The 24,822-nt window shown below is 60.6% G+C and overlaps 2 protein-coding genes across 3 annotated transcripts; one reads left to right on the forward strand and one right to left on the reverse strand.

Moving 5' to 3' along the window:
* Positions 1-158: 158 nt before the first annotated feature.
* On the reverse strand, positions 159-11,746 carry CLCNKB (chloride voltage-gated channel Kb). Its single transcript, XM_059691131.1, has 20 exons — positions 11,641-11,746; positions 10,986-11,092; positions 10,211-10,339; positions 9,038-9,166; positions 8,364-8,503; positions 8,005-8,082; positions 7,846-7,924; positions 7,291-7,416; positions 6,997-7,081; positions 6,809-6,910; positions 6,141-6,225; positions 5,725-5,898; positions 5,215-5,284; positions 4,947-5,057; positions 4,402-4,615; positions 3,406-3,539; positions 1,732-1,823; positions 1,501-1,584; positions 712-798; positions 159-365 (listed from the first exon to the last, which is right to left on the reverse strand). Exons 2-20 carry the CDS (start codon positions 11,083-11,085, stop codon positions 318-320), a joined length of 2,067 nt encoding a protein of 688 aa, XP_059547114.1. The 5' UTR covers positions 11,086-11,092; positions 11,641-11,746; the 3' UTR covers positions 159-317.
* A 3,966-nt stretch (positions 11,747-15,712) lies between these two features.
* Positions 15,713-19,469, forward strand: HSPB7 (heat shock protein family B (small) member 7). 2 transcript variants are annotated; one of them, XM_059691134.1, is made up of 3 exons: positions 15,713-16,006; positions 16,543-16,688; positions 17,862-19,469. In XM_059691134.1, exons 1-3 carry the CDS (start codon positions 15,817-15,819, stop codon positions 18,039-18,041), a joined length of 516 nt encoding a protein of 171 aa, XP_059547117.1. In that variant the 5' UTR covers positions 15,713-15,816; the 3' UTR covers positions 18,042-19,469. The 2 variants fall into 2 exon arrangements, with proteins under 2 accessions (XP_059547117.1, XP_059547118.1); XM_059691135.1 differs by having other exon boundaries at positions 15,719-16,006; positions 16,555-16,688.
* The last annotated feature ends 5,353 nt before the right edge of the window (positions 19,470-24,822 follow it).

A 24,822-nucleotide genomic window follows, 5' to 3' on the forward strand; every position in this document is an offset into this window, starting at 1 on the left:
CTCTGGTTGGGCGTCGACCCCAGAGGGGATCGTGCCTGCCCTTGGTGACAGCGTCCATCAATCTCGTCCGTCACTGGCGAATTTGACGGACGAGGGTGGAGTGCCCGCTGTGTGCGGGTTTTCTGCTGTCTTGCATTCTGAGCTCAGTCCACGGTGGGATTTGTCCCACCCAGGTGCAAGGTCAGAGCTGCCTGCCTCACTGAGGAGCTGAGCTGGGCTGGGGGGAGGGCGAGCTGTGGTGGGCAGGGAGGCAGGATGCCTGCCCCATCTGCTTCGCCAGGGCACTTAGGTGTCCCGGTTCGTCTTGCCAGGCCGGCTCACTTTGGGGCCGGTGGGTTTGTCACGTTGGAAATGGCTTTCTTCAACTAAAACAGAGAAAGGGGAGCTTTTGGGGGGAGGGTGTAGAGGAGGTTGCGAATGGGGGCTCCGGTGTTGTTGGACTCCCCTAAGGGTTGATTCTGGGGTGAGTGTTCGAGTCAGTGCCTCCCCATTGCACGGATGGGATCACTGAGGCCTAGAAACTGGCAGGGCTGGCCACTGGTCATAAATAAGGTAGGGGTAGCCAGGCCCAGTGGCCACTTTGGGCCAGGAAGTGGGGCTCGTCAGAATCCCACGAGGCCCCTCAAAATTTTGATGGGAGGGTGCCTTCCACCTCCCCAGCCTGCTCAAGCGTGGCCCCTCCACTCTGCTCCACCCGGGGGACCCTGGTACCTCCACCCAAGACACAGTGCCCACAGCTCTGCCTCGAGATGTCACGAAGAGGGACTGAAGGTTCAGCAGCTCGAAGAGGTTGTGTGCCTGGAGGAAGGGTGGGTGGGAAATGCTGGAGGGCAGGTGGCACCCACACCACCCTCTGGCTTCGACTTATCCCTAACCGGAGGCGTTGAGCAGAGGTGGGGGAGCGGTACCCACGCCTCCTCGTCTCCCACCCGGGAAGGGGATGGTGGGTGGAAGACCAGGACCTGAGCCTGCAATATCCAGCACGACCACGAGGGGTCGCCAGAGTCCACACAAGGAACCAATGGGAAAAACCTGTTATCCAGCAACAGTGTCACAGAGGGGTTGGGACCACCCCCAAACCCCCAAACGGCTTCTTCCCCTCCCTGACCCCGTGTTCCAGGCTCTGTGCTTGTGGGGGGGAGAGGGAGGGTGTGACCATTCAAATGATTTTCCCAAGATCACACAGGGAGAAAGCAGTGGATCTGAAATTGAAACCCAAAGACATAATTCAAACACTGCCTCTCTCCACCCAGAGGATTCTGTTATGTAAACCCTCTCACTGCCCTAGCCTTTGCATCATCCCAGCAACTCTGGGAGTGGGGTTCGGAGAGGGCAGGAGCTGCTCTGCCCGTTCTGCCGATAAGGAAGTGGCCCAGGAGGGACAGAGCCACGCTGGCTGCATGTAGGGAAGGTGTAGGGAAGGTGGAGCCCAAGTTTCCCTCTCCGCTCTTCCCCTCTCCCCCAGGGTCCTTGTGCCTGTGCCTGAGTCCTCCCCATTACCTCGTGCAGGGAGGTCTCTGGAGACAGCTGCAGGGTCACTGGCTCCATGGGGCAGCCCCCAGCCAAGATGTCCTGGAGATAGTGCTGGGGACAGGGAAGGGTTTTGGGAGCCTGGGCCGGCCTCCCTCTCCCCCAGGCTGCCCCGCTCAATCCTCCTCTCCCACAGATCAGCTGTCCCCTCCACTCCCACCCTGCTGACTCCCCAACTCCCCCAACACCCCACATGAGTACCACTTGGTGTCCTGGAGCCCAGGAAGGCGTCTCAGCCTGGAGGGCCTGCAGCAAGTGGGCCCTTCTCACGGTGCCCACCAGGATCTGAGACTCTGGACAAGCGGAGAGGGAGAGGGAGAGAGCTGAATTATGAGGCAGGAATTTGTATTTCCTGGGCACCTACTATGTGCCAATAACTGTGCTAGGTGTTCTTGTGTCTCTCAGGAGCGTACAGCAGCCTGTGGGTCAGGAACTATTGTCACCCATTTTATAGATGAGGAAACTGAGGCTTAGCAGCACAGAGAGGCTAATTGTCTTACCCGAGTTCACTCAGCTTCTGACATGGAGGTGTGGTAGCCAAAGGAGGCTAAGGCTGCTGGGGGCCAGGAGGGAGTCTGCTCACCCTGAGGTCCCCCATGTGGCAGGCCTCAAAGCAAGAGCAGCTTTGGGACACCTGTGCCATAGGACGGGGTTCTGTCCCCCCCTCCCCCCAGGAAGATTCCCATCTAGTTCAGCCCAGTGAAGGCAGGCACCTGGGAGCGCACCATGTTCTGAGGTCCTGCTGTGTGCCGGGGGCTTGGCAAGTCTCAATCCAGGCTATCACTGGACTTTGCAGGTACTCGGTTTTGAGGCAACAGCCTGATAGTTTTGCTTCTTATCCAGTAAAGTAAAAACTTTACAATTAGACCTTTAGAAACAAACACTTAAAGCTATTTCTTGAGTGAGCAGTAGGGTCCCACCGCCCAGGGCTGCGGGTTGGGAGCTTTTTGCCTCCTGTGGCTCTGAGGGTGGCGTGGACTTTGTCTGGAGGCCAGTTCTGTCTTTGTCCCAGGAGGGGAGGCCTGTCGGAGGGGGTCTCCTCTGCGAACATGTTCAAGGGGGACCGTGGGCGTGTTCTGTGGGTTGATGTAAGGGCTGCCCCAATTTGGGTGGGGACACCGCAGGTCGTAGCGTGGTTTGCCCCAGGCCTCTTAGGGTGGCTGTGGAGGCCGTTAGGACCCGTATGGTTGTGCAGGTTGCTCACTCCATGAGGTACCAGCCCAAAGGACAAGCGGGGACCAAAACTCAGCTGTGCCACGCTTGCCAGGGGTGCACCCTGTCTCATGCGCACAGAGGGGACATAAAGGTGACAGCGGCTGTGGGTGGACATGGCTGTACGCCCCCCGACTTTCCTTTCCCGCTCGCACTGTACTTGCCAGTGGAGAGCGATGCTCTAGCCAGATGCTTCCCCAAGACTCTGCTTCTGCGTCTTCTAACAAGGCCCCATTCACCCTTCTTTACAAAGATGCTATCAGGGATGGTGGCGGGGACTCAGCAGGGCAATGTTGGAAGGGGAGGCGGATGAAGGAACCCTTCGAGACCCTGGTAGCGCCCCATCACCCTACCCCCACACCCCGCACACCAGGCCTGGCCTCTAGAACCCCAGGTCTGCCCTGGAGAGCTTCGCAAGCGCCCTCTCATCTCCCGTGGCAGCACAGAAGCCACCCCAAGCAGGCTGGTCAGTCTCCATCTTAACAATGAGGAGGAATCAGGCTCGGGGAGGTGAGGTGATTCCCCCAAGGCACCCAGTTACCGAGCCCGGATCCAGATGTAGGGCCAGTGCCCTGCTGCCCCTCTCCTGGGCCTGCGCCACCAAGAGGAGGTGGAGGGAAGGCCCCTCCCCATCCCCCCATTCCCCATCTTCCTGCTGAGCACCTGTGCTCTCCTCCAGGGGGTACTCAGCCTTGTCTGTGGAGGTGATGACCTTGACCACCTCCTCCAGTGGCATGTCCTTGGCCAGCGTGGTGATGCTGCAGTTCATAAAGTGCTCCACAATGACACGGTGAGAGCTGCAGGCAGAGGGGTGCTCCCGTCAGGTCCTGGGGTGAGGGCACGAGGCGGGGTACCCCAGAGGGAGAGTTGCTGCTTCTCCAGTGTGGGCACAGACTGAGAGGTTCCCGGAATGAGCAACTCCTGGAGCCCCGAGGTCGAGGGCACCTGGGGACCGCTCACCTATGGTCTGGCTCTGAATTCTCAGCTCCCCCCTCACGCCGCTCCCCCTCCCCCACCCCCTCCCCCCAGCCCTTAGCTCCCCGCAGACCAGCTTCAGGCTCGTTCATTGGGAAGCCTTCCTTAGAGAAAGTCATTTGAAGAAAAGTTTGATGGCAAAAAAGGGGGGGGGCTTTAAAGTTTGAAAACACCCCCATTTTACAGATGGGGAACTGAGGCTTAGAACAAGGTGGCAGCTGGCATGCATTCGGAGCTGGGCCCCGGACCTGGCACTCTCAGCCTTAGTCCTGCCTCTCTGGGGACAGAGGCTGCTCTGGTCCTGCCTGGTGGAGTGAGGACCTCCAAGCCTGTGTGTGCCACTTCCACAGAGCACCGTGGGGAGGGCAGGGGCCTCCCAGGCCTGCTGCTGACTCTGTGACCTGGAGCAAGACACGGCACCTCCCTGAGCCCGTTCCCAACACCTGGGCGGGATCTGTCCTGTTGTGAAGACGGACTAATGACGAGTACGACACGGAGGCCCAGGAGGCCAAGGACTTGCCCAAGGTCACGCAGGGAGCTGAGGAGAGTGGAGACCAGAGAGCAGCCCCTCCCACACCACCCACGTCCAAGGTCAGCTGCAGTGAGGTATTGCGGGGAGCTGCACCCCCAGCCCACCGGGACACCCCCACCCGTCTCGGCCAGCCTGAGGTAGGCGCCACTCACCTGATTTTTCGGCCCCGGATCCACGGGAGATATGGCAGCTTCTTGACAATGATGGTGCCGTCGTAGAAGGAGGGCTGGCAGCTCTGGGCAATGGCGTTGGCCGCCAGCACCGCCATCAGCACGGGCAGCGCGTGCACGATCTGGCCGGTCAGCTCGAAGGCCAGCAGCGCCGTGGAGACGGTGTGGGTCACGGCCCCTGAGAAGGCCGCAGCCCCTGCAGGGGGCAGAGCCAGGGCAGGCGGCTCAGGCCAGGGGCCAGCTTCCCGCAGAGGGCGGGGCTGGGGAGGCTGTGGCCAGGGGCCGGGTGGGAATTGTCCAGAGGCCACACGCTGGCCACCGTTGGAGCGCCCAAAGCCTGGGCTCGGTGACGGGAGAGCAGTGAGGGCGGGGATGAGAGATCAGGGACAAGACAGGCGCTGGAGAGAGTAATGGGGCTCAGGGAAGGGTGGGGGCTCATTGGGGGGCTCTGTGACCCCCTATGCCCTGCAGAACCGCTGGCTGATCCTCCAGGTCCAGCCCACCCAGAGGGGCCCTGGCCCACTTACCTGCCAGGGCATACCCCCCGGGCATGATGGGGTTGGTGACCCCTCCGGCCACGATGCCCTCAGGGAAGGCAACAGAGAGGGCCTCCCCTATGAGGCGCCCAATGGCAGCTCCTAGCCACAGACTTCGGGTGAGCAGGGCTGACCCCGCCCCTCAGCCCTCCATCCTTGGGGATGACCTCAGTACCATGCAGGGGAGGGAGGGGCGGACCAGGAGCCATGGCCTGCCCCACACCCTGAACCTCTAAGACCCTCAGGACCCCACACTCACCGAAGATGAATATGGGCATAAAGTAGCCAGCGGGCATGGGGATGGTGGTGGCCAGGATCAGCATCCAGAACTGCGGGTGGGGAACCCAGAGGGGCAGAGGCTCGAGGCGGCTGGGCCATAGTGGGCAAGGGAGGGGCAGGACAGGGGACAGGGCGTGTCCCAGGGAGAAAGAGGGTGCTCAGGCGCATTGCCGGGGTCTGGTGCCAGAGAAGGCGTTGGCCAGCAGGAGGAGCCTGACACTGACAAAGTGCCTACTGTGTGCCAGGGGCTCTCCGTCCTTCCCTCTCAACCGTACCTTTGAGGAGGCGCCATAACTCTCCCATTTTAAAGATAGGGAAACCAAGGCTCAGCGAGCCAGAGCGACTAGGCCCGGACACACAGCGGGCAAGGGTCAGGCCAGGGAGCGTGGGCGGAAGGCCCAGGTGCTGTGCCGCATGCCGGGGGAGGCACCCCATCCCCCCATGACGGGTCTCGGCTGTAGGCACACGCCTGGGGGCCCCGGGCGCCCACCTTCATAACCAGGAAGAAGGCAAGGGTCCCAAAGATGGTGAACCGCGGGTGGTACCACTCGAACCACAGGTTCTGGGGGTCGGGCTCGGTGGGCCAGGGCGGGGACGAGTTCCGGGTGATCAGTGCCCACGAGTTGTTGTCAAACAGTGTGTCCAGGTGCTGCTTCATGGACAGCTGGAGCGGGGGGCGGGGGGAAGCTCAGAAATCTGCATGCGGTCCCCCTGCCACCCCTCCGGGCAGCCATCCCCCCACCCCCCACTGCCTGACCTGGCCTCCCACCCTCTCCCCCCTTCCCAGTGTAGGGGACTTGGGAGCTGCTCAAACCTCCCCTTCGTGGGGATTGAGGGAGATGACAGGAACTAAGTGGAAACAAATCGGGGTCCCCTCTCCCACTGCCCCAGCTCAGGGCCCCTTACCCGAGAAGCCATGAAGCGACCCACGCCAGGGGGGTAGGTGATGGAGGCGAGAACCAGGGCGGCCAGGGCGGAGTACAGGGGCTTGCTGTGGGGGTACAGGGGGGGAGCTCCAGGGCCACTCTCCCCTTCGCCCCCACCTCATGGCCCACCCCCTGAGGGCTGACACTGGGGCAGGAACAGGAGGAGGGTCCATCCCCCAGTGGCTGTGTGACAAGGGGCAGGGCTGATGGGAGAGTTTGGGACAGAGGCCTGCTGGGACCAGGACAGAGCCCAGCCAGGCGGGGGCGGGGGGCGGGGGGGAGTACGTGGCCAATCAAGGGCAGGTAGGGGTTGACTTTGAGGTGCCAATGCCAGGGGCAGCCAAGTTTGGGGAGGAGAGGGGGCTCCATAAAGGGCTTGGGGCTCCGTGGGGAGTGGGGTCCAGTGAGGGAGTGAGGACTCCGGAGGGTGGGGGTTACATGGAGGGTTGCTAGCCCAGTAAGCAGTGACTGTGGGAACCTGAGAGGGGTGTTATGAGGGAATGGGGCTCCTTAAGTGGGGTGGGGGCTTGGGAGGTTTAGGAGGCTCAGTAGGAAGATGGGGTGCAGTCAGTAGGAGTTGTGGGCTCAGGAGGCTGAGTCCCTGGCGGGGGGTCTCCCTGAGAGGCCCCGCCGCGGCCCAGGGCCCACCTGGTGGCCAGTAGTTTGGAGGTGAGCGGATTCGTCTTGACGAAGATGAGGAAATTTCGCTGACAGAAGAGGTACGCGCAGCTCAGGACGCCACAGATGGCCCTGCGGGGAGGTGGGGTGAGTCCAGAGCCGCTCCCAGGGCCACGGGCAGCCCGTGTGGGGCTGCAGGGACCCGAGGCACCGCTCACCCCAGCGCCACGAAAAAGAAGATCTCCGGCAGGTCGAAGGGGAGGTCCACCCGGAAGCTGGTCCTGAAGAGGGCGGTGATGGTCTCTGCGGGGAGGGGCGGGCGTCATGCTCACACCCCAGCCCTGGCCCCTGCTCCCGGCCCAGCTCTGTCCCTTCTACCCTCAGGGCCTCATCCTTCCCGCCCAATACAGGTCAGCTCCCTCCTCCCCGCCTAGAAGGAGCTGGGGATGGAAGAGGAGGGAGAGGGGAGAATGGGGAGGAGGTGGGGGTGTGTGGGTGAGCCCTGGACTCACCCTGCTCGCTGTTGAAGACGGCCAGGAGGCGGAACATGAAGGCCCCGCAAGTGGCCGCGAAGAAGCCCCTCCAGTAATCCCAGACGGAGAAGTGGGAGGACATGACCTCGATGCTGAACAGGACGCCTGGGGGCGGCGCTGAGCTCAGACAGAACCCGGCCCGACCCCTCGGTCCTGCCCTCCTGGCCTGCAGACAGGGCCCCCTTCTTTCTGGCTCTGAGCCCAAATGAGGGGAGGGCCGGGCCACCTCCTCCCTGTGGGATGGGACTGCTATGATCCCATTGCACAGATGAGGGAGTGAGGCTCCGGGAGGTGAACTGCTGGGCCAGGGCCACCCAGAGAGCTGCTCTCACACCCACGCCTGTCTAAGGTAACCCCAAGGCGCCTGACACCCACCCACTCACCCCCCCCCCCCCCCAGCGGGCAAGACTGCTGTAGGAACCAAGACCAAAATTAGTCCTCATCCCTCCTCCGGCCCCTCCAGGAGACGGGTGGGGGGGGGGTGCTGTGGGGAGCCCCAGGGTGCCAGGGGAGGGGTGAAGGCCAGGGTCTCACCGCTGAAGGGCGCTGCGAAGACTGTGGCCACGCCCACCGCCGCTGCCGCCACCAGCATTTCGTTTTGTTTGCTCTTGTTCTGGGGATCCGAGTCCTGGGCTCAGAGTCAGCCCCCTCCCTCTCGTTCCCTCCAAGGGGGGCCCTCCCCGAGCCCCTTACCTCGGACTCCCCAATGGTCTTGGTGCGCACGCGGCCCAGGTAGGCAGCGATCATCACACTCAGGTGCACGAAGGGGCCCTGAGGGGAGAAGGGACCTGGGAGGGGAGCCGGGCCCTTGCTGCTCCCTCTCAGGGCCCAGGGTTGGGGGACAGAGGGAACCTCCTCCAGACACAGCACGTTTGCCCCCCCACACCCACCTCTTCCATCTCCCAGCCTCTTGTCACACTCTGGGGACCCGACCTCCCCAAGGCTGAGCCCCGGAAGGCGGGCATTGCCCTGCAGGGGTGGGTGGTAGGGAAAAGGCAGGCTTGGGGAGCAGGGAGGGTGAGTGTGGGGGGTGCTCTCTCGCTTGCTCGTACCACTTTGCCCAGGAAGATGGTGCTGCCGGAGGCCAGGGTGCAGGTGAGGCCCACCACCTTGGCCCCGAAGTTCTCGATGTCCAGGTAGTCCTCCAAGACCACCCCGGACAAGATGGTCTTCAGCTCGGGGATTCCAGAACCTTGGCGGCAGGAGGGACAACCTTGGGGCTAAACTCTTCACACCTGACCCTGCACAGCGTTTCACACCACCCTCTGTCAGGTCCTTTAAAACCCAGGAGTAGGTTTCCTAAACCCATTTTTCAGGGGAGGAGGCCGAGGGTCAGAAAGGAGACGCGAATAGCCCATGTCCTTCCAGCAGGTGGCTGTGGCAGACTCCGGGGGAGAGGGGGGACCCAGGCCACCCTGCATGCACCCCTGGAGTTCCCATCTGCTGGCTGGGAGCCGGAGGCAGAGCTGAGAGGCCTGGGAATACTCTGGGCATCGGCCCTAAAGGAGAACCTGCCACCAGTTCTCCCCATCACCACCCAGAAAAACCCTCAGAAAGGGGCCAGAGCCATCAGCGACCCAGGAGTCAAGATCTGGTCTTCGTGCTGTGTGACTTGGGGCAAGTGACACGACTCCTCTGAGCCTGACTTCTCCGGCTATGAAGTAGGGGTACCGCCTCCTGCCTCCACCCATCAGAAGCGTGAGGACATGAACCCGTGGGGACTCACCTCCTGAGAAGGGCGTGATGCTCTGTGAGAAGCCGGAGGAGAAGGAGACCAAGGCCATGGGGTACACGGTCCAGGAGAGATACCGGAGCAGGTGGCTGTCTCCAATCTCGCGGTACAGCCACTTGTGTGCTGGGGACAGCCGGGAATCAGGGAGCACCCACAGGCTCCGCGGCCCTCGGGTGCCCCCTACTGACCGGGAGACACAGGCCTGGAGAGGGGGGGCCCAGGCCGCCAGGGAGCAGCAGCTCCCCCAGAGGAGCAGGAGCAGGACCCTGGATCCCGACCCAGGCTTGCCCCTCCCTAGCTGAGGGGCCTTGGGCCAGTGACTCCGCCTCTCACAGCCTCTGTTTTCCTGTCTGTCAAATGGGCTAGTGGTGGCACCTCCCTCACAGGGTCATTGTGAGGAGTGAGGCAGAGTGTGAAGCTCCTCAGACAATGGGTGTCTGGTGCCCGGCAGGGGCTCAGGATGGCACCGGGGCAAGTCTCCCCGAGAAGGTGTTACCCTCTTCCTGCCCCGCCCCCTCTTCCAGGGAGCCCTCAGGGTGGAGAGAGCCTGCTGACCCAGGGTGGTCTAAGGGAGGAGAGGGAGCCACACAGCAGGACCAAGGGAACATAGGACTCAGACGGAAGGGCTCTTGGGAACGTTCAGGGCTCTCTCACTCGCTGTGCAGATGAGGAGACGGATGCTCAGAGACAGGCAGGAGCTTGTCCAGGGTCACACAGCGAGCCAAGAGCAATGCCAGGCCCTGGCCTGTGTTCTCAGTGGTTAGAGCGTTGGCCCTCAGACCAAAGGGTCTCAAACTCAATCCCCAGTCAAGGGCACATACCTGGGCTGCAGGTTCAATCCCCAGCCTTGGTCGGGGCTCATGCGGGAGACAACCAATCAATGTGTCTCTCTCACATTGATGTTTCTCCCCCACCCCACCCCCCTGCCCCCGTCCCTCTCTCCCCGCTCCTCCCTCCTTTCCACTTTCTGTAAAAATCAATGGAAAAATATCCTCGGGTGAGAATTAACAACAACAACAAAAAGAGCAATGCCAGGACCAGACCAGGCCTCCTCTCTGCCAGACCCCTCCCACCCCTGCTGCATCTGGTGGCGCACCTGGCCTCCTGAGAGCCCTGGGTCCAGAGCGGGCATGTGTGCCCCGGGGGGCGGGGGAGGGGGGCACTAACCTCGGACCACTCGCCCCACGGTGAAGCTCATGGTGTAGCTGATCAGGGCCATGAGCACCCCGAGGGTGGCCAGGAAGTACCAGTCCTCACCCACACGGAACAGCTTCTGCTTCAACCACTCCAAGCCGCCTGGCACAGGGGCACGGGTCACAGCCCAGAGCCAGGCGGGCTTGGACAGCCCTTCCCTGAAGCCTGCTCTTGCTCTGGGCTGGGGAGGCGGTCCAGCCCAGGGTCGCCTGCAGGGGCACTGCCTCACGTGGGGGCAGAGCAGGATTTGTGGTGGTGATGGTGGCAGCGCAAGGGGCCTCCGATGGGCCTGCCCTCCACCCCTGCCCCACACTGGGGTACTTATGGAAGGACGATCAAGGCTCGGGGGTGAGGAAGAGTGCTGGGAGCTACCGCTCTCTCTAATCACCACAGGGTCCGTAGCTTAGTCAGCACTAGCAACACTCCTGTGTTGTCCCAGGACCTGCGGGGCTGGTGTTGGGCCAGAGAGCACCCCCTGGGCGCTTAGCAAGGCCCCGGGCACAGTGATCGGGCATCGGGGCTGCAACCCCAAAAGGCAGAGGGCAGGCGTCGAGCACGTCTGTCCCACAGACTGATGGACAGACAGATCCCTTCCCTCCCTGCCACCAGGAGGTGCTGGGCAGTGATGTTGGGGCAGATAAAGGGGGAGGGCAGCTGGTGGGCTTTCAGGGGGCCGGAGGTGCAGCCTGGGAAGAGGGTGAGGTCCTGAGGGGTCTCTGACGGGGAGGGGAAGGGACCCAGCTCTCACCTCTGATGCGTCGGCGGATGCGGGGACACGGGCCCCACAGCTCCTGAAGAGTCACAGGGTTCCCGGAGGAGCCCTCTCGCAGCCCCACCAGCTCCTCCATGGCGTCCCTGAGGCAGCCGACAGGCGGGGGGACCCTCGGGGAGCTGCCCCAATGCCCGTGCCCTGCCCCCTGGCCCTTCCAATATTGCTGCTTCCCGGGTCAAAAGGAAAGGTGGCGTTCCCCGGGTGTGTGCGTGTGTGTAAAGCTACCCGGAGGACCTAAGTCTAGCGGGCCCTGGGGTGTCAGCGAGGGTGTGCATGTGCGTGTAGAGTGTGAGGTGGGGTTCCTGTCTGTGCCCTTCACGTCCAGCAGCGGATTGGCCAAAGCAGGTCTGTGAGCCTCAGAGCCCCTTCCCCCTCCCGTGGTCACCGCTCCCACCCTCCCTGGACACTTGTCTGTGTCTCCACCGGCGGCTCTGACTCCCCGAGCCCATCCCCGAGCCCTCTCCGCTTCAGCTCAGGCCACAGAGGCAGCAAAACCCCAGGCCCAGAAGGAGAGGCCGAGATGAGACGCTGGCTCCCTGCCCCCCGGCCCTTCTGCTCCTGCCCGGCTTGACCGGGGCCTGGCCAACCCCCTCCGAGTCCATCCCCAGCTCTGCACCCAGCGGCCCCTCACCTGTGTCCGTCCGCCCTGCTGTGGCCCCAAACGGCCTCTAACAGAGACTCCTTTGCCTGCAGCTCAGGTGAACCTGCACAGGTGTGTGTTCCACCAATCAGCACCTGCCCCCCTCCTCCCCCCACCCCGCCGGCCGGGGTTGACTGTGGCTGTTAAGAATGTCCTTGACAAACCGACCGGAACTGCCCAGGCCTGCTGGGCCGTGCAGCCCAGAGCAGCCAAAGGGAGCGGGGTGCAGGACTCCCCTCAACCTAGCGTAGCCACGAAGCCGTGCTGCAGGCAGGGGATCCGGGGCTTTGGTGTGGACCCCACACACACAGCGGGACGGTGAGGGGTCATCTGTGGGCCGAGGGTCGGGCCCTGGACTCTCAGAGCTGGTCTGGAAGGGATCTGAAAGAGCAGAGAAAGGAGAGGGGAGGGAGCCGGCAGAGGAGGAAGGGCTGGGGCAAAGGTGGGGGCACTGTTGTCGCTGCCCCCTTGCTGTGTGCCAACAACCTCCCCCCACCCCCCAATCAGTGAGTGCCCCTGGAACCCAACCTGGGGGGGCGGCATTATTCCCATTTAAAGAAAGGGAGTCTCAAAGAGGCGGCTGCTTGTCAAGGTCATAGAGGCCAAGGGCAGAGCTGGGAGCCCCCCACCCCCCGCCCAGGTTTGCCTGTTTCCAAAGCCTGCACAGCACCCCATGGTCCTGCCCTGACAGTCCACCTCGCTCAGAGCTGGGCGGAGGCCCCCAGCTGGAGCAGTGGGTAGCGAATCCCGGTGGCCGGGGCCTGGGGACGAACTTAGACTTGATCCTGGTGTCCAGCCCCTCCAGTCTCCGAAAACGGCCTCTCAAACCACAAGGCTTCTGGGTAAATGCCCAGACTTTGTCGCACCCCAAACAGAGGGTAGGAGCCAGGGCATGGGGGGCATGGTGAGGAAATAAGCACGTGTTACACCCTGCCTACGTGCCAGGCCCTTAAGTCTACAACTCGGTTCATCCTCCCAGCACCCTGTGAGTCCGGGACAGCACCGCCATTTTGCAGATGACAAATGGAGGATCAGAGAGGTGCAGTCACTCACCTAAAGTCACACAGCAGAGGCTGAGCCCAGACCTAGACTGTGTGCCTTTTCCCCTACCCGGAGCTCCTCAAACTCCGGTGACTGAATCAACCAGGGCAAGGTCTGGGCACAGAGCAGAGGATTTTTTGTCTGTTGACACTTTTGAGAGATTTAGGCAAGAGATCTGGGACCACGGCCCTCCCTCCCCCAAGTAACCCCCACTCCCAATGATGGCCCTTCAATGACTCGTTGAAGTCCTGGGAGCCTGAGCCACCCCCTCCCCTAGAGGCCAGGTCAAGTCAATCCAAAATAGGAGCATGTGTGTGTTGTGTGTGGGAGGTGGGGAGGGGCTTGCTGCTCTGCAGGGACTGGGGCCCACCTTCACCTTGGCCACCCCACCCTGTCGACCGGCTGCCCCGTCGACATCCCAAACCCACCTCTGGCCTCCAGCAGCCGCTGGCTACAATCGCACAGCCAGGGTCAGCCAGCCAGCAGGCCCGGCATGGCCACACCTCACCCCCCGGCCCTGCGAGCACCAGGAAGCTGGGAAGAGGGCGGCGGGGGTTGTGGTGGCTGTGGCACGTCCCTCCCAAAGCTCTGAACTCCCACATGCCAGCCCCTCCACTTCCCCCTCTTCTTCATCCAGCCCCAGCAGCAGTGGAGGGAGAACAGGCTTAATTAAAGCCATAGCAGCTCCTCCACCCCCAACTGGTCTCCCACCACTCAGAGCCTCGGTTTCCTCTTCTGTCCGGTAAGGGGGGCCTGGGAGCTGTGGGGCAGGGCCTACCTCTGCCAGTCCCCCAGAGCCGGGAACAGTGCCTGGCACATAGTAGGTGTTCAATAAACCTACTGAGTGCTGGGTGGTTTCCAAGCACTGGCCTGTGGGCTGGCTGTGTGGAGAGCTGATGGGACCAGATTCCTGGTCCCTTCCCAGGGCCCCAAATTAGAATCTTGGGGTTAAGGCTCTGGGTTTGTCAAAATTCCCTCAGGTGATTGGATGCCCTGGCAGGTTTGGGATTCAGGGCATTTGATCATCTCTGAAGCTCCTTCTATCCCTGTGATCTGAAGGGAGAGGCAGGCCCAGAGACAGGGCGATGGCCCCGATGACCTTCAGGGTCCCTCCTGGCCGCCGAAGCCAGTGGAGGCAGTATACGTGTGGGCGATGGCTCAGGAAGGGGGGCGGGGGGAGGGACGGTGGGCAGAGGTGGGGAATGAGATCTGATGTCCAGGAGCAGTGACTCAGGCCCTCAGCACCATGACAGTGTGTCTGCATTTAGCCACTGGCTCCTGTTTCCCTGGCGGGCGGCAGGCTTATGGGCCCCCCCACCCCTCCCCCACCCTCTTCCCATCTTGCCTCGGTGCTGGCGACTTCCTGGCAGCCCCCTGGGCCAGGATGGGTGACAGGGGCAGGAATTCCAGGCAGGAATCTCCCCTGGAGTGAAGGAGCCCTCTTTCCCCAGCCACTGCCTTGGCCCCCCTTCAGGGACCACCCCTATAGATGGAGCCCCCAAGAATGACGTTCTGTGGGAGCCAGAGAAAAGAGAAGCAGCGCCCACCTTCGGGAACTCCCACTCTAACGGGGACACAGTGAACCGTGCCCTGGAGGAGCTGTCAGTCTCATAGACCCAGGAGGACCAGGTTACACTGCCAGGAGCTGGGTGGGCAGACAGGCGGCACTGTGGGCATCGGGGCAGGGGCCCCTGGTGTGCACTGCAGCAATCAGAGAGGCCTCCGTGGGGGAGGAAGGCAGGACCTGGAGAGGAGAGCGGAGGCCCCACGCTGCAGCCTGGGCAGATGCGAAGGGCCCACTCTCTTCTCAGAATGGCCTTTCCCTGGCCCCCCTTACCCCGCCTCCCAGGTCAGTCCTGGCTCTGCTGAGCTGTGGGGAGCACACAGGGGCTTCTCGGGGGCTTCCGGGCCAGCCCGTCTCCACACATGTGTGTTCGGGTCACCCGCCCTCCTAGGAGGCTTTGGATCAGAAATGTCTGGGTTCGAATCCAGCTGTGCCGCTTGCCCTGTGCAAAGGGCCTGCCCTGAGCGGCTGTCTCCCATCTATAAAATGGGGGTGACGCCTCCTTTCAGAGCTGTGTGGGGAGCAAATGGACCATCCTGGAAGCTCCTCCCCAGGAGCCCGCAGGCCCTGAAGCCAGAGCTAGAAGGACTGTCTCCGGAATTCTCTGCCACCCGAACTCCTGCCCGCTGCGTCCCAGGGCTCCTCAAGCCGGAGGTCAAGCAGTTCCCAGAAATACAACCTCCAGATCTTTAGGGGCAATTACCAAATTCCCTGCGTGGGGCCCAACCCCCAGCCCTGCCTCAGGCTGCTAGCTTCCTCCTCTTGGGGCCCCCAAAATGTTCCAGAGTGTGCGGGGGGGGGGGGCAAGCATGGAGTCTGGGTCCCAGTGGGAGCTGGCAGGGGCACAGCTGCACATTCTCACCCCCCAACCCCCCATCCCTAAGAGATGGCTGTAAACATTGTCTGCCCTGAGGGAAGGAGCCCCTCACTTCACACAGGGGTCCAGCAGGTGGGGGTCCTGCACCCACCCCGACCTCCTGACCAGGCATCTCCTGGTCCCTGACCCCTTACCACTCAGATCCCCTCTTGCCACGGGTGGGACTTCGGGGGAGAGGGGACAGGACATAGAAAAGCCGGGCCACAAGGAGTATGCCCTCTAACAGGGGAGGCAGAGTCCTTAAGAGCCCCTGGCTGATGGGGAAGAGAAACGGACCCCCCCCCAACACACACACACACACACACACACACACACACACACACACACACACACACAGGTCCTGGGCGCGGGGTCTGAGTGGCAAGGGGGCAGCTCTGGCGCCCTCCCCGCTGCTGTGCGGCCCCAGGGCTGGAGTTATCGGCCTGGAATGCCAGGCTATGAGCTCAGCCTCACGGGCCTGCGTGTGTTGGACTGTCAGCAGGACCGTCTCACTGGAGAAGATTTCCAGCCCCTCTGGGCCACGGCGAGGCCTAAATTTAGCCGGTAGACAAGGGGCTGGCCCTGCGCCCGGGCGGCCGGGCCTTATAAAGCGCCAGCAGCCGGGCCCGGCACACTCCCCCGGAGCCCGCCGCCCACACCCCTGCGTCCACCCTGCCGCCTGGCCGGGCCCGGCTGCCCGCTGTGGATGAGCCACCGGACCTCCTCCAGCTTCAGAGCCGAGAGAAGCTTCCACTCCTCCTCCTCCTCGGCCTCGGCCTCCTCAGCCGCCCGAGCCCTCCCAGCCCAGGACCCACCCATGGAGAAGGCCTTGAGCATGTTTTCCGAGGACTTTGGCAGCTTCATGCGGCCCCGCTCCGAGCCCCTGACCTTCCCAGGCAAGTGCTCGGGGCTCTGCGGGATGGGGGACACCCGGGGGGGACCCCGGCTCCCGGCACCTCTGGATGTGGCTGTGGCTGCAGCTGCACGTGGCCACCAGGACAGATGTGGCCACAGAGACAGATGTGGCCATGAGAACAGGCAGGCCTTCAAGGAACAGGTGTGGCCCGGGGTCAGCTATGGTGTTGATGGCCACGCAGGGAGCTGGAGCTCTGAGGGGCTGCATGAGGTTGATGGGGGGACGCATCCCCTACTCTAGGTGTGGGGCGGTTTGCTACACACACACACACACACACACGCACACACACACACTCACTCACTCACTCACACACACTCACACACACACCTGTGCCTGGCGAGGCTCCAGCCCCGCCATGGAAAAGGCAGGCTGCAAGAGGTGAGGAGGGTGGGCAGGGAGGTTAGGAGCAATAGCTGAAAGGGAAGTCAGGCCTGGGGGGCCTCCCCTCTCCCCAGGAGAAGGAGCCGGAAGCCTGAGTTCTGGGTGCAAGCCTGCTCTGTGCTCGGCTCACGGCAGCCCTCCCCACAGCCCGCACTGGGGGGCCGGGCAACATCAAGACACTGGGCGATGCCTATGAGTTCGCAGTGGACGTGAGCGACTTCTCCCCTGAGGACATCATCGTCACCACGTCCAACAACCACATCGAGGTGCGCGCTGAGAAGGTGAGCTGCCCGCCCGCCCGGACCCCAGGTTCTGCCCCTGTACCCTCTGCCCAGTGTCCCTACTCCCATGTCTCATCCTGGGACCCCAGGCTCTATCCCATGTCCCTCCAAGTCCCCAGGGCACATTGGAGACCTTGCTTTTGTAGCTAGTGGACTGCAAGATCCCTGTTATGCCTCTCTCTGCCCCAAGATCCGTTTTCCAAGAGCTGGGCAGCTGAGAGGGCCCCAGGGGAATGGGAGAGGGGAGGGATGCAGGCAGGGGGCACCTGAGCTGTGAGGTGAGAGAGGGAGATGGTGGCTGAGTGAGGACAGCTGAGTGAGGACAGGTTCGTTGGGGACTCACCTGGACAGCTATGGGAAGAGTTCCCCCACATGACACCCCTCAAGCCCTCTTCCCTCCTGGCTCCAGAGGCCCAGCCTCCAACCTGGGACCCCCGAATTAGAGTCCCTGCCATTCAGGATCCCACACTCCAAACCCCACACTCCCTCTACCTACGGCTCTCAGGGTCACTGGGTCACTAGCCCTCGGAGGAGGGTGTGCCGCCAGCTGAACCTGGACGCTGCCCGCAGTGGGCCACAGCCACAGGTGCCCCATCAAGGAGAGGGGCTGCCCACAGCTCTGCCAGAGCCCCCAGGGCCCGGCTCCCTCCCTGAGCGCAGGATGCTAGGTGCCGGGGCACCCTGTCAGGGAAGCCAAGGACTGTGGGCACCAGGACCAGTGGGCAGCATGTGCCAGCCCTGCCACTCCCGCCAGTGACTCAGCCACACCAGGCTCCTCTGGACACTGTGTGCTGACCAAGCCGTGGGGGAGGGGCCACCGGCCCAGCCTGACCGTGGAGACCCAGTGGGGCTGGGTGTCCAGAGGCCCCGACTCGGCCCTGTGCCGCCTTCTCCTCGGTGCCCAGGAACCCCTGACTGCCACCAAGCCTCCTGTTTCTGAACCCCCTCCCAGGCCCCCTGCCTGCCCATTGGAACCCTCAGCACCTGTGCACCTGTCCCTGCATAGCCCTGGGCCTGTGGCCACCGTCATCCTGGGCAGACCCTGCACCAGCCTGAGAGCAGACCCCTCAGCGCGAGGCCGCGCTGGACGTGGACGTGGGAGAAGGGGCTGGGGCTTGACATGAGCCGGACAGGGTGCAGGGCAGCCAGCCCTGACCCAGCTCTCCCCCGCAGCTGGCAGCTGACGGCACGGTCATGAACACCTTCGCTCACAAATGCCAGCTGCCCGAGGACGTGGACCCCACTTCCGTGACCTCGGCCCTGAGGGAGGACGGCAGCCTCACCATCCGGGCGCGGCGACACCCGCACACGGAGCACGTCCAGCAGACCTTCCGGACAGAGATCAAAATCTGAGGGCCGCCCTTCCCCTGCCCTCCCCAACTCCCCCTCCCCCCCCACCCCGACTCCCCCTACCCACCCCTACCGCGCCACTGGCCTGCCAGACTTTCCCTAACCCCTCATAACAGCTGCCAGGACATCTCAGCCCGGGTCCCAGCCCTGACACCCCCAAGACCCCAGGTGGGTCACCCCACCCCCAAACAGAGGCCTTCTGCTCTGCCCAGGACAGGACAGGGGCCCCCTTGCCTTCCAGATGTGGCCCCTCACTTAGTGCAGAACAAAGGGATGGGGTGGGGAAGGGAGATCCAGAGAGCCCAGTTGGGAAGGAAGCTGCAGAGAGGCAGGGTCTCTGGGCAAAGAATCTGCAGGACAGACGGACAGCAGCTCCGCTGCCCTACGGAGGCCTGCCAGGCAGGGGCGGGGAAGAGCACTGGGGCCCCCTTGGCAAGAGGAGCAGGAGAGGCAGGTCCCCGGGGCACAGGGAGGCCAGGAGACAGCCATGATGGAAACCTCCCCTTTCCACTCTCTAAGCCCCAAACCAGCTGCCTGCCCACCTGGAGCGCCCAGCCAGCCAGCTGTGCCAGGGCATTTGTATACAGATGGGGTTTTTCCAATACAGCTGGTTCGTGACAAACGGTGTGAAACTCCTGCCATCTGTTACCTGCTCATGTCCCCAGGCCAGGCCAGGCCAGGCTGAGGGGTGCGGCTGGTCCTCCCCCCCCGCCCCCAGGCCGCGGCTCCTGGGGCTGCCTCCATGCAGAGGGATCACCGAACCCATGTGGGAGCGAGACCGTGGGTGGGGCTTTGGGTCTCAAGGTCAGACCAGTGTCTGGCCAACCTTCGCCATGGCCAGTCCTTCCCCCTCTTCAGTCTATGAATCTATAGGTTTGGTGTGTGTACACCGCTCGGGGACACACACACCTGCCGCCCCTCGAATCCTAAGCATTACCATTGGTTGAGTCCAAATTCAGAACATTCTAAAGTCAGATCCAATCTCCATATTCATCAGCGGGGAAGCTGAGTCTCTGAGCAGGTGGCTGCCCAACCTGCTCACGAACATAAACCCAGGAAGTCCGAGGCTCCTCTCAAAGTGCCCCCCTCTGGGTACCGGGAAGTAGTTCCCCCTCTCTGCCTCTCTCCGCCTTTGCCTCTGTCCCCACATCTTTCTGCTGGAGAAAGCCCCCAGCCAGTTCCCTCCTGTCCCCCAGGCCAGGGAGGGGCTTAGGCAGCCTTCATCTTGGGGAGCCTCAGCTGCCCGCCATGACCCTGGCTCCGTTTCCACATACAAAACCCGGGGTAAGGGGAGGGTGCGTCACAGGGTAGGTGGCCTCTTGCCGGCCATTCTGGGGTCCTTAGGGGACAGTTCGGGGGGAGAAGGGCATGGGAGGGTCCTGGCATTGTACCCTGCGCACACAATAAACGACAGAATCCCAGACGTCTGGAGACCACCTGCCTGAAGTTCTCACATTTGGGGTGGGTTTGGAGGCAGCTGGGGTGGGAAGCCCCAGGAGAAACAGACATGCCTCCCTTGAAATGTTGGGGTGGGGGTAGTGGCTCACGCAAAGCTCAAGAGCTTACAGAAATGTGGGTGTCCTTTGGCCTCCTCCCTTGGCTTCCAGACCCACCCGGGCCGGATGTGGAATTATGTCTGTGAAGAGCCTTGCAGTGCCTTCTCTTCCAACCGCCAGCCAGCACCAGCTGCCCAGGCCAGGCACAGTCCCAGGTGCAGGAACACCAAAGGCTGGTCAGCTGCACCGGGTCCCTGCCTTCTTGAAGCCTATCTCGTACCAGATGGCCACTGAGGATCAGAGAGGCTGAGTGATTGGCCCAGGGTCACAGAGCTGAAACCTGGCTGGGGTGTTGGCTAGTTGAGGAGTCTGGGTGGTCTCTGGAGAGACCCCCTGCCCCCACACGCACCCCACACCCTACCAGGTGATACTGAAATCACGGCTGGGCGCTGGCCCCCTGCAGCTGGAGCTGCTAGCAGGAGGAGGGGAGGGAGAGGGAGAGGGGGCGTGGTATTTCCAGCCGAGGTGACTCACGGATTCCACTGGGCTATTTGCAGCCCGACACTCATCAGCCCGAGGTTTGGGGGAGGAGCCGGACCAGCCCCCACCTTTCCTCAGCTCCCACCTGCAGGGTCAGGCTCACCTTGGTGTGGGGACCCCAGTGAAGCCCCCCCATCCTGGGCCGGGCTGGAGTGAGCTGGGTTGCCGGCAGCCCTGGCTGGAAGAGGATTCAGCTCTCCACGTGGCCAATGGGGCCGAATACTTGCCACCCCCAACCCCCAGGCACCCCCTCCCCAGACTGCGGTTGGGGGATGAGGGTCGTGCAGAGGACGGAGTGCCAGCTGGGGACTGGACACGCCCAGGCCTAGGGAGCCTTCCAGCCAAGGTGACCCTATGGAAGAGGAGGGCGGGGAGGAGGGGACGCAGGCTGCCCACTTTCGTCGGCTCCGCCCCCTAGGCCTGGGACTGGCAGCAACCCTTTGTCTCCTAGGACCCCCCACCTTTTCCAGGCTAAATATAGGCCTGGCTGAGGGCCCTGCGCCCCGCCCCCCACCCTGTGCAGAATAATTATAGCAGCCCCATTCATTGAGAGCCCAGAGTGTGCCAAGCACGCTGCTCATCCCCACAAAAATCCTGCAAGGTGGGTACCAAGGGGGACAGGCAGGTTCAAAGAGGACAAGCAACAGACAGGCCCAAGGTCACCGGCTTGGAAGTGGCATGGCTGGGACTTGAATCCTTGGCTGTGGCTCTAGTCCTCTGCAGCCCTGGCCCGTGTGGCTCAGTTGGTCAAATGTTGTCCCAGGCACTGAGGGGTCATCAGGGGATTCCAGGTTGAGGCACGTGCCCAAGTTTCCGCCTTGATCCCCAGTAGAGGGCATGCAGGAGACAGCTGACTGATGTTTCTCTCTCTCTCCCTCTCCGTCTACAAAACCAATAGCCCTAGCCCATTTGGATCAGTGGATAGAGCGTCGGCCTACAGACTGAAGGGTCCTGGGTTTGATTCTAGTCAAGGGCACATGCCGGGGTTGCGGGCTTGATCCCTAGTGGGGGGCGTGCAGGAGGTGGCCAATCAATGATTCTCTCTCATGACTGATGTTTGTATCTCTCCCACTCCCTTCCTCTCTGAAATCATTAAAAATATATTAGTTAAATAAAAAAAGCTAACAAGCTTCAGTAAAGAGTGGAGGGTCAGTCATAAACTCTGGAGCCACAAAACCTGGGTTCAAATTTTGGCTCTACTTTTTCTGAACTGTGTGATCTTGAGCAAGTACCTTAACCTCTCTGTGCTGAAATAAAATGGTGCTAAAAGGGTCTACCTGTTAGAATTGTTTTTGTAATGCATGTGTTAATGTAAAAAAAAAAACAACAACAAACATTCAAACCTGTAAAGAATTTTTGTTGGTTTATTTAAGGCAAACTGTTGACAACTGTCAGGATGCAGAATCCCAAGGTACTGAGATAGTGCTCCGGAGAATGGCAGTTTTTCATCTTGTTTTATGCGTAACCATCAAAGGAGAAGACGTAAGTGGGTTACATGAAATCCACTGGTGATAGAGTAGGGAGGCGGGAGAAAGCAAATCAGGGAAACCTCTGGGATTGGATAAAAAGTAAAATGATAGACACATGCTTCTTGTACACAGGTGAGCATCAGCTAGTTAACAGTCAACAATTAACACAATAACAATAACAAGGAGGGAATCTGTGGGCTCCGCCAGGGCTGTGCTCTGGAGGGGTCCGGAAAAGGGGAAGCTACAAGCTGCCCTGACATTCCACAGGTATGTTATCTTAGATGCAAAGTAACAGTAGGCTCAGGAAAGATCGAAATTGACCTTTGTCAGGGAAGACACTGGCCTAGGACATGACTACCCCTACAGCGATGGCGAACCTTTTGAGCTCGGCGTGTCAGCATTTTGAAAAACCCTAACTTAACTCTGGTGCCGTGTCACATATAGAAATTTTTTGATATTTGCAACCATAGTAAAACAAAGACTTGTATTTTTGATATTTATTTTATATATTTAAATGCCATTTAACAGAGAAAAATCAACCAAAAAAAATGAGTTCGCCATCACTGCACTAGACACTGCTTGTTAATTAAAGGCTTTAATTTCAGACCATCCTCTGTGGTTACTTGAGGTCTCTTGAGTTTGCAAGGCCGCCATGCAGGCCTCTCCTGAGTTAGTCAGATTAGCATGTGGTCCCTTTTCGTCCACACATGTAAAAGCTTTGGCATTTGGTAAAAAAAAAAAAGCTTTGGCGCTTGGCATAGCTCACGTATGCCACGCACTGAAATGCCCAGTGGGGCTCAGATACTGGTATTTCATATAGATTTGGATCCCGATATCCCCAGCCTCACGCACACTCTCCACACTCTCCCTGGTGCCATCGGGACCAAGACATGGGCTGGGTGGTGGTGGGGGGTGGGGCGGAGGTCAGAGATGCTGCCCTAGTACCTGGGTCTTCTCTCCAGGAAAAGCAGGTGAGGGCAGAGCTAAAAGGTTCCCTGGCCCCCAGTAGAGCCTGGGGGGGGGGGGGCAGGGGTGGAGGTGGGGAGGGAACCTCCGAAGACTTAGTCCCCTCAGCCATAAACAAAGATCAGATGGCACCTCCCAGGGCAGCTGTGAGGAAGCTGAGAGAGGTGATGTTTTAGTATAAGCTCAATAAATGCTAAGCTCTTGTTAAAATTGTTGTTTTCCGAACAAGGAGATCAAAGAGTCCACCCCCACTGGCTCTGCCCTCAGACACGGCAGGGTCCTGAGGGGCTGGGTGTCAGCCGGCTGGATGGGGGAGCAAGGCCAGGGCCTCTGGGCAGGGGCGGGGGAGGGGGCTATTTACTGTCAGCACAGCTGGCCTGGGGCTCACTGCCAGCACCAGCCAGGCCGGTCCCCCAGGGCCTGCATCCAGGCACAGCCTCCAGGAGAGCCTGGGGGCTACTAGACTGGGAGGGGGCCCTCTGGGTGCCTCCCTCAAGGACAAAACGCGGGGCTGCTGGCCCCAGGGAGCCAGAGAGGAGAGGTAGGCCTGCCCTTTCCTCCCTTCCTCCCTTCCTCCCTTCTCGCACAATTCTTGACCATCTAGTGCCCCAGGCACATTAAGGCACCGTGGACTGCTAATTTAAAACTAAAAAGGCCTTTCGAAGTGAGAGGCAACAGGCATTTATTTCGATTCCAGGTCAGGGCACATGTCCAGGTTTCAGGTTTGATCCCTAGTAGGGGGCATGTAGGAGGCAGCCAACCAACTGTTCTCTTTCATCAATGTTTCTATCTCTCTCTCCCTCTCCATAAATCAGTAAAAACATACTTTTAAAAATAAAATTATCTCATTGGAGCATTTGAGATCTTTCTTCTCGACAATGCCATCAGTTTGGCTCAAATAAACTCTTATAAACATTCTCTACATACATACATACATAAAATGTCCTCATTTATTTATTTTTGACGGGACATGGTCCTGAATTAAGCATGGATGCCAATCTAGGGACACATTCACTTATTCACCCTTTCACTCACGGGTTCAATAAAGCCTATCATTTATTATTATTATTTTTTAAATATATTTTTATGATTTCAGAGAGAAAGGGAAAGAGAGATAGAAACATCAATGATGAGAGAGAATCACCGACCAGCTGCCTCCTGCACGCCCCACATTGGGGATTGAGCCCCAAACCTGGGCACATGCCCTGATGGGGAACCAAACTGTGACCTCCTGGTTCATAGGTCGATACTCAACCACTGAGCCACACCGGCCGGGCTAAAGTCTATCATTTATTCATTGGCTCATTCCCTCAACAGGTTTTTGGTAAGTCCATACAGTATGGTCTGTTGTTAAAGCTCTGAGGTCCAAATTACTTCCATTTCTAGCCTGACTCTGCCACTTACTAGCTGTGTGACCAGCTGCTTAACCTACCAGAGCCTCAGTTTCCTCGTCTGTAAAATGGAATAGCACCTCATAGGACTGTGATGAAGAGACTAACTGAGCTATTCTCCATCCAAGTGCCCCATCTCAGTGAGGGCCCCATTCACCTGTTCAGCCTCTCAGACACGCCCTACATGCTGCCAGGCCCTAGGCTGGGTCCTTGGAAATTCTTCATTCTTCCTTCATTCGCTCATTCAACAAATGTGGACAGAGTGCCTGCGGCATAGCATGGAGTCACGATGCTGTGACAACAGGTGTGTAGTCACATTGCCTGGGGTTTGGATTTGGGCTCTGCCTCTGTCTGAGTCGGTGACCTCGGGCGTATCACTTCCTCTCTCTGGGCCTCAGTTTCCTCATCTGTATAATGGCAATAAAAATTGCACCCACCTCACAGGTCTGGTGTGAAAGGAACCTGAGGCAGGTGGTGCACCTAAAAACATCAACAGCCATTATTGCAGATGAAAGGGGTATTGGTTAGAATGAAAGTCTGGCTTCCGAATACATGGACCCCCGCTGAGCCCCTGTCCCCTGGGCTCCCTGCCCAGCACGTTCCCACCTTCCCCAGCCAGGCAGGCCAGGTGCCCTCCAGGCTGGTGATAGGGCGACACCTGCTGGTGAAAAGGTAGATGTGCAGCCAAAGGCTTCACGCTTTTCCTCAAATTCCCTTGGTCAGTTGTCTCTGGGGTCTTCTAGCCCAGTGATTCTTTTTTGTTGTTTTTGTTTTGCTTTGTTTTCTTTTATTTTAGCCCACTGATTCTTAGCGAGGAGAAGAGAGGAAGGGACCTATGTTGTCCAGATTATTCTGTCACCACCTCTCTAGGTCAAACCATCCCCTCCTTGCCTGAATTAAGGGGCAGCTTCCTCAAGCTTCT

The sequence above is a fragment of the Myotis daubentonii genome, chromosome 3 (assembly GCF_963259705.1).
Source record: "Myotis daubentonii chromosome 3, mMyoDau2.1, whole genome shotgun sequence".
Classification (NCBI taxonomy): domain Eukaryota; kingdom Metazoa; phylum Chordata; class Mammalia; order Chiroptera; family Vespertilionidae; genus Myotis; species Myotis daubentonii.